Source organism: Sminthopsis crassicaudata, chromosome 1, assembly GCF_048593235.1.
Source record: "Sminthopsis crassicaudata isolate SCR6 chromosome 1, ASM4859323v1, whole genome shotgun sequence".
NCBI lineage: Eukaryota > Metazoa > Chordata > Mammalia > Dasyuromorphia > Dasyuridae > Sminthopsis > Sminthopsis crassicaudata.
Genome location: NC_133617.1, coordinates 612,451,326 through 612,464,224, shown reverse-complemented (window position 1 = coordinate 612,464,224; position 12,899 = coordinate 612,451,326). Strand labels below are relative to the sequence as shown.

Genomic DNA, 12,899 nt, shown 5'->3' with positions numbered 1-12,899 from the left:
CTACTTAGTCTGGTTATTTTCTTGTCTTCCATAGTGGTTTGTGGACATTTAAAAGAGATTTTGTCAAAGGAGAAGAATTCAGAGAGGCCAGTATTCTGTGAGCCCAATTGGTTTTCACTGTTGAGCAAATTGAAGGAAGTCTAAGGCATACACAAAATATTTTGGGAGTAGGATAGGGCCAGTCAAATAAAGTAGGATTGAAATTCTTAGCTCAGCAGTCTTATATATTATGGGAGGAAATGGAAGTGGATCAGTGATGGTCTTGTGAGAAGCTACCCATAGATTTTATACATCGAGTTTCCATTAATCTCTCATTCCTTCTATGTAATAATATGTCTGGTTCTTTGATCACTCCCTCAAGAAATAGGTCAATGAATATTTTGAGTAGGGATAGATTTTCATTCTTGTATGTTTAATTGGTCACTCATCTCAGGTGTCAGTTGTAAGAAGATGCCATGGGTGCACTGAAGTGCATTCTTTCTGTAAAGATCTAAGATATGAATATTTCCAGCATAAGTTAGGACAATTTCCAGGGAAAGGCAGATGGAAGGGGACGTTAGACCAGATGAGGAAGTGTGGTCAGAGAAGAATTAGCCTTCCTCAAGTGCCAAAATAAGAAGCCAACAAATCCCCCTCCCTCCCCCTCCTACAAAACACGCAAAAAAAACAAACTCCTGTGTGTGTATATGTGTACGCATCTTAAATTCCAAATGATAAAATAATTCCATTTTAGAATGCTTTTAGGTAGATGTGTTGCTGCTCCAATTCATCTTTCATTTCATTGTTCTTTGTCATATTATCCTCAGTTAGATAACAAATGTTCATGTACTAAATCTGGGTAATATTATTTTTGTTTTTCTTTTTTTCCCCTCAGGTACTTGGGGTTAAGTGACTTGCCCAGGGTCACACAATTAGGAAGTGTTAAGTGTCTGAGATCACATTTGAACTCAGATCCACCTGATTTCAGTGCTCTATCCACTGTACCACCTAGCTGCCCATTTTTGTTCATTTCAATAAAAACATCTCAATTTATTCTTTGCCAATTCTTGCTTTAGGAAATATCAAAAGCACTCTACCTTCAAAATGATAAAATGTTAAGAGTTATTTCTAAATGGAATATACTTAGGTTTTTATTAATGAATAGTGAAAAAATATCCAAGCATTTCACATTTATTTAAATAAATATGAAAGTCTGTGAGCTTCCACTTATTTATCTGGCAAAGTCTTGAACTAAATGGCTTCTAAAGTCCCTTTGATCTTTAGGTCTGTGTTCCTATGGTTTATTGGTGATAGGGATGAGAGGATTAGGGTACAGGGGAGGCATTTTTCCCCATTAATGTTTCATCATTTCTCTAGAGATTTAGAAATTTGATTAGATTTGAGTTGGACATTTTTAATTAGGATCAGGGGTCAATTTTGATTTACTCCCTAGGGATTCACTTATATAACTAGTCGGTCAGTTTTGCCAGGCTTGCTAGAAGATTTCTTAAAGTTATATTATGAAATATTCTTTAGAGGTACTACAAAAATTGAGAAATTTCTTGTGATATAAACCAATTTATAAGATTTTAAGTATCAAAATTGAAAAATAAAATATTAATTTGTTTATACAGAAGCTCAGATTTGAGTAAAATCACATTTGAAGCATTTGCCATATTTTGATATTGACATCTATTCATAAAATTCATATATATATACAGGCTAGCTAAATTCCAAGATTTCAATATGAAATTCATGAGACATAGACTTATACATGTGTAATTAGATGGGATCCCAAACACCATGCTAATCCAAAATCTCTATCTTACAGATGAGAAAACTAAATTCAAAAGAGATAAATTGTCTTGTCCCAGATCACACAGATTATACATGTCACAGGTAAATTTGAATCCAGGTTTAAGTGCAACTGTTCCATAATGATGCTCTTCCCTAGGTGATAAAGAAACTCTTAAGTTGGGTTGAATATACCATTAATAACTTACATTTTGGAAAGTCTGCCAGAGCCTTCTCATCAAGCATAGTTCAGTTTGTTAATCAAAACAATATTACTTGAGGCTATCAATCCATCAATAAAATATTTTACAAATACTTGCAATCATCTTGTCATTTTGTTGCTAGGCATGCAAAAATCAAATAGAAATAGCTGGTATCCTCAAAAAAGATTACATTTCATTGGGGGAGTAAAGATACACGTATAATTACACCAAATAAATCAATAAAGGAATGATCAAAGAAAGAAAGAAATGAAGAAAGGAACATAAATAAGTGCAAAAGTTTTTGGTGTTCATAATACTCTTCTAAGTGTTACAAAGTTGTACAAAGTAAGGAGCACCCTTATGGAGCTATCTAGTGGGTAAATAACAAACTAAAACAAATATTGCATAATATTAGGATTTTTTTGGGAGGGGTGGCTGAAGAAAGAAGTTGGGATTAAGTAACTTGCCTAGGGTTACACTGCTAGTATCAGCTAGTTGAGAATTTGAACTCAGATCCTTCTGACTTGAGAGTCAGTGCTCTATCCACTATGCACCTAGCTGCCTCCATAATATTAGGTACTAAGGTTACATGCATTTTGAAGTTGTAAAAAGAAGGCCTTATATGTAACCTAAGAATTATTGTCAATATTGTCAATTAGGGGATTTAGGATAATCATAGAAGAAAATTATATTGAATCTGATGTTAATATTAATCTCTCCAGATATGCAGAGATAATATAGTAGGAAAGATGTGAAATGAATATGGTATCATATGTGTGAGTTGGGTTCAAATACTGCTTCTGTCATTTTCTATCTGTGCTAATTTAGGTAAAGTAAGTTAACCTCCTTTCTCCCTTCTGGAGAAAGTTGGATCAGGTGAGCTCTGTCAGTTCCATCTCTCAGCATCACTTCACATTTGCTCTTGGCAGTTATGTGGCACGTAAAGTATTAGATCTAGAGACAGGAAGATGGGAGTTCAAATATCAACTCAAACACTTAATTAGCTGTGTGACCTCAGCCATGGCACATGACTTTCATATCCTTACTTTTCTTGGATTGTAAAATAGGGTATAATAATAGCACTTATTTTCGTTTTTTGTTGTGTGTACCAAATGAGCTAATATTTTTAAAGCATTTGTATAGTGCCTAACACATAGTAAATGTTAAATAAATGTTGGGCTTTTTAAAATTATTATTATTTTATGACCTTTTTACATGATGAGCAGAATACCAAGATGTATGATTTTGCTCAGCCCTTTAACTACTGTTTTCTAGTTCCTTGGAAGCCCCAAAAAACTTACTGGGGAGAATTGTAGTCTTAAGTCCATGAAATTGTTAGATTTTTAACATTTACCCATTTAAGTATTATGCTATAATCCCAATTTGTAAGTACTGTGGCTTTGAGTACAAGAATAGTATGATTTTGCTGTTGACTAACTTGTAAATTTCATTTTAAAAAATTCATAGAATCAGCCATCATAATTGTTAAACCAAATAATTTGCAGAATAACTTTTCCTGTGCACAGGTTTTACTATATCATACTCCTGCTCCAAAATCTTGTATCTCCTGTTGTCTACAGGCTAAATTATATTTCAAGCCTTTTGTAGTCTGCTCCCTACTTATTTTTGCAAACATTATGGAAACCTTCTTTCTGTTCCAAGCAAAATATCCCAAGATCTATTCCCTTAAGTCATCAATTCATCTTTTGGCTCATGAATCTCATATGCCTAGAGTCTATCTCTGCATCACATTTATTTTTTAGAATCCTCAGTTTCTTTTGGGCCATAGACGGCATCTCTACAGGTCTTTCTCTTCCCCTTATCCATTTTTTTTCTTCTCCTTTTCAAGTTATATTTTATTTAAATATCTTTGTATGTCTTACCGTTTTATGCAGAAGATTGTAAATGCTGAGAACAGGGACTAGCTTATGTTTTGAATTTATAGACCCAGCACAGTAGGATGCCTGTAGTTAATAAATGTTAAATCAAATGGAAACGTAGACAGAATATTAGACCCATTTAATGTTATGTTTTAAATGGTTTTCTATGCTGAGTTTCCTGCTAATTCACTGGACAGATGACATTCTTGACAGCCTTAGAATAAGGAAAAAATTACTGTTTCTTTATCAGCAACTGATTTATATTATCATTTAACACAAAAGAGCATGACATATTGAATTCAAGTAGACTCTTGCCATTCTGAGGGATTATATTCTAATGGAACTATGCTATGAGTTTCATAGTACACTCTATTTTGCTTATGTTAAAGGGAGGTGAAGATGGAAAATCTCTTTCTTTCCTTTAGGGGTGTCTAAGTGTTTTGTACCTATTAGGCAATTAATAAATATATGTTGAATTTGTTTTTGCTTTTAGCTATGGTAGGGCAGGGAAATGAGGAAAGGGAAAATTGAAAGAGGGTGTACTTGTCATTTTATTTTGATGAATTAGAAGAATTTGAAATAAATTGTCTTCAGAATTAGTACTGAGTCTTTCCTCTGGTTTAGACTTCCCCCCAGCACATGTTTTAAAGTGGTAACTTTAGTATAAGTGATTTTTGGCCTTGTCATCCCTCCACATTATTTCTTATTCTCTTTCCTCTTTTCTATTTCTGCTGATCTCTTGATACTCTGTATCCTCATGTATTGCCTAAAATTCCCTATGACTTTCCAAAGTACTCAACAAACTGGGATGTATGTCCTCATTCTGGAATCTTTTCCTATTCTCACTCTTTGCCTGGCACAGTAGATAAAATGCTAGACCTGGATTCAGGAGAACTCAAGTTCAATATGGCTTCAGACACTTTTAAGCTGAGGTTAAGTCAATTAACCTCTGAGTGCTTCATTTTCCTCATCTGTAAAATGGCATAATGGTAAAAAATTCCCAGGCTTCTTGTGAAGATCAAATAAAATAATAATCATAATGTTCTTTGTGTTCTCTCTGATGCATAGTAAGTATCTATAACTGTAGACTATTATTACAATTCTGATAATTTTACAAAAATAGTTCTTAGTGAAGGTATGGGTTAAGCTTGCCTTTTACAGTAGATAAGTGAATGTGGATTGCATACTTCTAGAGGTGCTTCTGAAAGAGATTTTTTGAAAAGTACTTTTCAAAAAAGTATTTTATCTAATCTTTCCTCTGATCTAATTTGTCTAATATTAAAATACTTTATTAGCATCACAACAGCTTGTTTCTTATCCACCCTACCTTTGGAGTTTATAGTCCTCATTCACACAAAATCTTCATTAGTAAGAAAGAGCTTGAGTTTATAAAGTTTAAAAGAAAAAGCTAGTAATGTTTGAAACTTCAAATCAGAGATCTTTCAATGTGGCAAGCATCTTATATGTGTCTCTGTGTAAGATATTTTTATGTACGTATGCATATGAAGAAATCAGTGAATGAACAAATTGTATGTTTATTATCCATTAAACTCTTGGCATACTAATACAAAGATTAGAACTTAAAAAAATCTTTTAGAGGAGAGAACCTTATACACATTTTGGAAGTAATAATTCTGGTTTCAACTATCCAAGAAGAATTAAACTGTTTGGGAAGGTTGAGCAATTTATGTTTATCTTTACTTCCAGGGAATATGGAGCCATTGATGATGTAGATATTGATCTGCATATTGATGTTAGCTTTCTTGATGTAAGTATCTGTAATAGATTTGACAAACTTTAAAATATTTTCTTATTTGTTAATGTTTTGGAGCTTTGGTTTAGATGGTCACACTGTTCATTGATATTCCTTCCTTATATATTATATTTTAAATTTTTAAAAATATGTAAATCACTCCATTACTCCATTGCATAGATTATATGGCATTTGCTTTATCTTCCTTGTTAAAGTGATTTGTGGAGAAAAAACATACACTGGGTGGTTTGAGTAATGAAAATCTCTACTTTACTGTGGTATCTTTTAATAGTTTCTGAAATTTATAGGGATAGTGTTGTAGCATTTCTGTATATCTTAGATGTTTTGCTATTTTACTCTGTAAAGTGGAAAGCAAAGATTAAGAGTAATTTGTTTTTTTCCCTGAAAACATAGTAGAGTTTGATATTATTTGCAAGCTGTTGTGATTTTTATACCATATAGACTATATAGTTATATTTGAAAAGAAAAATAGTATTCAAGGAACTCTATCAAAAGACTAATTCTTTTTTTTTTTTAAAACAATCTTTTTTCAGGAAGAGATTGCAGTGGCTTGGGATGTGATTCGAACGGAGCCTATAATAGTCCGACTGCACTGTTCACTTACACAATATTTAAATGGCCCAGGTTGGTTTTAATCTTTTTTTTTTTTGCCTATTTCCTTTTTTTGAAGTTTGAATTGTTAATGGGATAAGAAAGTCATGCTCTGATTCAGTCTCTAAATATTGGGTAACCAGTACTTAATATTATTGATAAATGTTATGAGGCCTAAAATTAGAAACTTAATCTACCATTGGGTCATTGGAGTCAGATGTTTGTGGTACTTCATAGTCTGGATTTTGAGAAGCCTCAGGATTCTACTATAAAGCAGTTACTGTAAGGCTTAATCATTTAGCTTTCTATGACTTTTTGGTTAGCTAGGGTTGTGTATCTGTTTTTATTTTCCAAGAATAGTTCATAGTATGAAGAAAAGAATTCTTATACTAGAGGATTCCAGTTTGTAAATAGTACAAGTGACAAATAAGTTACTAATTTACTTGAGTTCTTCTTGACCTCTTGCATGTTTTATTTATAACGTCCTAATTGGGCTTAATTTCCTTCCATTCTCATCCCTCTCCTATAACTATTCATATTGCTTTCAGTCAGACTGTAAATATTTATTAAGAGCCTATTATGTGCCAGGCACTGTATTAAATGTTGCAGATGCAAAGAAAGGGAAAGGAAACTCCCTGCTCTCAACAAGCTTGTACTCTAGTCATGGAGACAACAGGAAAAGCAATTATATATAAAAGATCTATTTTTATAGAAAGCAAATTGGAGATAAAAATGAATACATAATAAAGGTAGTAGAATTAAAGGGTATTCAAAAAGGCTTCCTGTAAAAGGGTGGGGCTTTTTTCTGAGGCCTGAGGAAAATCAAGAAAAAAGGGACCAGTCACTGAAAATATCTTAGGAAGAACAACAATGATGCTAGGGTCTCTGAACAGGGTGTAAAGGGGTGGGTGTGATGGAATAAGGTGTTCAGAAATACTGTAAAGGTTAGAAGAGCTCAGGTTGTGAAGGAATTTGAATTTCAGACAGATTTAATGTTTAATCCTGAAAGTAATAGATAGCCACTGGAATTTATCAAACAGGAAGAAGGGACTTGGTCAGATATCAAGTCATAGTCTTTTTTTCCCCTAAAATTAAAATGATTTGGGAAAAGTTTCTCAAGAACACTCTAGATATATGTGAATGCAATAAATTGTCATCTAGCATTAGGGTCTGAGATTTCTTTGAGACTCAATTGCCAACTGTAAAGGAACTCTTGACAGTCTTGTTTGGACATCAGTACAAATTGACTTCTATGTGATTTGGGTGGATTAACTTTTTTTCTCACTTTATTGATCTGGAAAAAGAGGTATTGGATTAGATAATCTCTAAGGCCCATCCTAACATTAAAATTCTATGATTCTTTCATGATTTTTTCTGACTTCTTGAACCTGGCTATAATTGTAATCTATACCCTTCTTAGGGTAATGTATTCTATAGATTTATGGATCACACTTAGGGAACTTTTCTTTCCAACTTTCTAAATTTCTTTCTAATTTTGCTCCTTAAAGGTTAGGGATTTGGATTGGGTTTTTTAATTTGTTTTTTTTATCACTCTCTTCCTCCCTCAAAGCAGACACAATATTGTAAATGTCCTGCATGCTCAGTAAATATTTATTGATTTGATATGATTAATACTTTCAGTTTAAAGTCATATTTTGTTTTATTTGTCAAAAAATTCAACTTTCAGATTGTTCCTTCTCCTAATATTATTTCATGAATAATTCCGTCTCTACCCCATTGTGCTTTGAAATATTTATATTCATTAATCTTCATTTTTTTAAGAGTAAGAGTTCTTAATCTGAGGCCATAAACTAGTATTTTGGTTTTTATTTTTAGTATTTGGCAACTATTCAACACAATTATAGTCTCTATATATTTTGTTTTATTCATTTAAAAATGTTCTCAGTACATTTCCTTGGCCTTAAGCAATCAGTTAAATGGGTCCAAATACAAAAGTTTAAGAACCTCTGCTCTTAGTGAAGAAAAACCTTTTGACAAAATTGCCAAACCAGTTTCTATTAAAAACTTTAGAAATCATAGTAATCAATTAGTTTGATTTTCTATACCACAATATAGTAAATAATATGTATCTATAATAAAGAACAAGCATTATACATTACAGATTTTAAAAATGTTCTAAGTCATCATGATTAAATCCAGTATATCCATTATTACCACTATGTTTTAAACATAATGTTATAAAACAAGAAGAAGAAATTGAGGAAATAAGCATTGGAAGAGGCAAAAAAAGAATAACTTTTTACAGATCTGTTGATGTACTTAGAGAAGCTTAAATAGTTAACTACATTTAATTGAAATAATTATAAGAAAAACATTGATTACTCTTGGGTAGATAAAACCAGTATAATAAACATGACATCTAAATTAATTTACTTGTTCAGTTCTCTACCAATTAAATTTCTGAAGAAATATTTTATAGAGCTAAAAAAAGTGAAATTCATATGGATGAACAAAAGTTCAAGAATCTCAAGGATAATAATGAAATAAGTGAGAAGGAAGGGTATATATCATGACCAGATCTCACACTATATTATAAAAGAGTAACCATTAATGTGTGTGTGTGTGTGTGTGTGTGTGTGTGTGTGTGTGTGTGTGTGAAAGATAGAGAGAATTAGATACATTGAATAGAGAAATAGAGAAATAATGTTCAAAACCCCAAACATTCTAGCTACTTTGGGAAGGATTAATTATTTTAGAAAAATCTTTTGGGAAAATCTGTCAGTCTTCCAGAAAAAAAATTGAGTAAAGACCAAGCCCTTATATTATAAATCAATATAAATTCTCAATGATTACCTGAGTAGATATAGAAGATGACCTCATAACAAAATTTGAAGCTCAGAGAAAAATGTGCTTTATGGATCTATAGAGAAGATTTCATGACTGAACAAGCAATGGAGAGAATCATTTAAAATAGCATTTGAATATATAAAGTTAAAAAAGGTTTTGTTCATACAAATCTCATACAATAAAAATTAGTCTATTGGATAAACTATCAGTGACTTTCTCTAAGAAAAGTCTCTTTTCCATGTTATTTCAAGGACAGATTCAAATTTATATAATTATGAAACGTCAAAGAAAGTAATTGAAGCCACCAACAACTATATAAAAAATAGCCTAACTGCTAATAATGAGATCAGTGAAAATTAAGTAGCATTGAGGTTTGAGGTTTTAAGACTGGTAACCAGGAAAGTAAAATAACAAATGTTAGAAAGGCTGTGGAGAAAACTGAGACACTAGTGTACTATAGGTAAAGATGTCAATTGGTTCAGCCATTCCAGAAAATATTTTGAACTATACTCTCCAAATTTACTAAAATGTATATTTTTTTTGGCCTAGGCATATCACAAGTGAGGTTGTATCTTCAAAGACATCAAAGAAGAGAAGGACTTATATACAAAAATATTCTAGTAGTTCTTTTTGTATAAAGTAGGAAAAATTTGTTCTTCTGTTGGAGTATGGCTAAATTGTAGTATGTGAATGTAATAGAATATTAGTGTGCCAAAGCAAATGTTAGTTCAAGGAAACATAGATGCCCAATATAAATTAAAGCAGAATGAATTGAGTACAACTACAACAATTTTACTATAACATTATGGGTAACTTTGAAAGATTTTAAAATTGATTGAAATGCAAAAGAATGAAAATGAAAGACATTGTCCATCTCACATTTAAAATCCAGAAGGAAAAAATACATTTTTAAAGATGGCCAATGTAGAAATTTAATTCTTCCCCTGGGAATATGCAACTATATGTCAGGTATTTTATTTTTTTATTTGTGTTTGCTCAGTGATATGGAAGGAAGGGCAGTGAGATAAACGGATGGTTTTTTTTTAAACCAAAATATATATATATATATCCTTTTCCAAATTTAAAGGACCTATAATTTCTTACTGTCTCAAGAGCCACTCCCTAAATTCAGTTCTATTCCTAGAAGAATTGAGAGGCTATTTGAGTGCTTTGTATTTTTGTCTTTATATGTCCTGCAAGTCTTGAATGTGTTATACATTTTCTGTGTGGTAAAATGGAGTCTATCCTGTACTTAGCACTCATGGTTCTGGGTGCCTATATGACAGTTGAGGACTCAGTCCTCACCTGACTATGTGTCAGATATATGTCAGTTACTCATAGTGGACACAAACTATTATTAAGCTTTATTTTGCTTGTTTACCTGGATATTGACTCCAAGTCAGGACAAAGAATTATGCAGTGAAATAATGTTTTTATATATCTGCCCCCAAAATCCAGATTCAGTCTATAATGACTTTTCCATTCACAAAAAGACTTGATATTCCTTTGAAGCTGTTGCCATCAAAGCAAAATAATAGATTTATATGACTTTCTAGTTCTATTCAGCAAACATGTATTAAGTAGCTACTGTGCTCAGAGTGAATGCCTGTTAGACCACAGTGTCTCTGGTCTTATGGGGTATATAAGGATTCTAGCTGTAAAGCATTTGAACCTGAAAGGGATAGACCTCAGAACTCTGTCTCACCATGAATCTGTCTTTGCTTTTATTTTATTTCATTCTTGTATGCCTTCTATTTGGATTATATTCACAAATGTCCACTTGAACTTGGGCCTGGGTTTGGCTCTTGGGACCCATCTCATCCAGAACCTTCTTAAGAAGTCTGTTCTATGTTTTGACTATTCTTAAATTACTGAATAATTTCTGTACAATAAGTTCTGTGTTCTGACCAGATTTTAGGACTCCAAGAACATGGTCATTTAAAATGGAAGAGAATAATGACTATGTATTAAAGCATAAAGATTTTGAACTTGATTTTTTTTTTCCAGTGCCTACTGTGGATGTATTTCAAATTTCCACAAAAGAAAGATTTGGATTGGGACATCAATTAAAAAAGTAAGTTTAAAGAAGAAAAATAACTTTTATTGGAAAGGATTTGGTTAGTGCTCATTTTCCTACTTGAAATCAGTGAGAGGGTTTTTTTTTTTTTTTTTTTTTTTTTTTGAGTAAGGGAGATTCTGTCATAAGGTCATAACTAATCAGAACCTTAGGAACAGATTTATATACCCCTTCATCCACCACTAAGTACCTTAATGGAAAGCAAGCTCTTTCCAGTTTATCCAGCTTTTTTCAAGGGCTTGTTACACTTATTCTACATTCTCTGGTTGATTGAGAAAGTACAGATGTTAATACTTTTTTTGCAACTCTGATTTGATTAACTTAATCGGGATGTCTTCTCAATAAATAAAGGAATAAGAACATAAACTCTTGTCAATTACTTTTTAAATGGTGATGTTATTTGATGTATTAATTCAATAAATATACCCTTTTAGCAGTTTGGGGAATTCCTGATATGAAAGCTTCTTAAAATAATGTATAATGAAAACTTAGATAAGTAATTGTATATAATATACAATCTTAACAAATTGTCTAGGCAGTGTTGTCAAACATTCCACTTGGACTGTAAAATTCCCTCTTTGAATTAGATTAAAATGTAATTGGAAAATGTCAAAACAAATAAAAATACCATCAACAAAGATAATGGTCATTTGTGATTTGCTAAGTAAATATGAAGCTTTCAGAGATCTGTTTCTATTTCAATTTGATACCGTCCACTTAGGAAATTCAGTAAGAAGGCATGAATCCAGTTCTCTGATTCTGAACCTCCTTCACTGGACGACATTGTCTTTCATTTTAATTTAAAAAATCATTTGTTATAAGTAATTCACTTTTTAATGGAAAATCCAACTTTAGGCATCTGTAAAACAGAAACATTGTAAGTGAGGAGGCAAAATCTTCTGAGTTGAAGAAATTGCTATTAAAGTAATTCATTTTTTTGTGGGAAAGATTATAAATTAGAGCATATAAACTCTTGTATCTTCACATCTAACAAGTTTTATTTCAAACCCCAATAATTTAGAAGTGGTAGAAGTAGGCAGACTTATAAAGGTAGGTGCTTTTGACAGCTTACTTTTTAATTTTTTTCAAGCTTTTTATTTTCAAAATACATATACATAGTTTTCAGCATTCACCCTTGTAAAATTTTGTTCCAAAATTTTTTTCTGCTTCCCTTCCCCCATCTCCTTCCTTAGATGGTAAATAATCCAATATATATTACATATGTACAGTTCTTCTATACATATTTCCACAGTTATCATGCTGCTCAAGAAAAATCAGATTTTTGACAATTTTTGATAGTGAAGAAATGAATTAAAATTTTATGGAAACAAATTGTATAGTAGATATTCACTATTTAGTGTAAATAACATTAACCCTATATCTTCAAATACAAAGGATATTGTTTCACATCTGACACAGTATAAGAGTAGAAATGAGTAATAATGATTTTGAGTCATCACTGAAGTCACTGAAAACTTTCCATATATACAGCTTACAAAAGCAAAAAATAGTGTCCTGCTTTGCAAATATTCTCATCTAAATGGTTAAACCATGTTTGTTTTTTTTCATAGAGTGATAAACATCATTGATCTTTTGCCATTAGCACATCGACTGCTTTGCTGAAGCCAAAAAAGATTTGGTGGCATTCTCTCTGCATTATTTATGACAGAGACATTATTATATATTTGCTGCTTCACATTCACATATTATTCCTGAGTATCCTGAATTCTTGTGATGAAGTGGAAAGAATAATCACTGAACCCTTAAGTCCCAAATCATGAGCTCTAAACCTG

The 12,899-nt window shown here is 31.8% G+C and overlaps 1 protein-coding gene across 2 annotated transcripts in view; it reads left to right on the top strand.

Annotated features, from left to right (window-relative positions):
• Positions 1 to 12,899, top strand: part of PARP8 (poly(ADP-ribose) polymerase family member 8) — a 229,707-nt gene that overhangs the window by 154,981 nt on the left and 61,827 nt on the right. For both annotated transcript variants that reach the window (XM_074282550.1, XM_074282549.1), the window contains exons 9-11: positions 5,564 to 5,624; positions 6,164 to 6,254; positions 11,037 to 11,103. In XM_074282550.1, coding sequence (XP_074138651.1) covers positions 5,564 to 5,624; positions 6,164 to 6,254; positions 11,037 to 11,103 — 219 coding nt within the window. The remainder of the gene's footprint in view (positions 1 to 5,563; positions 5,625 to 6,163; positions 6,255 to 11,036; positions 11,104 to 12,899) is intronic.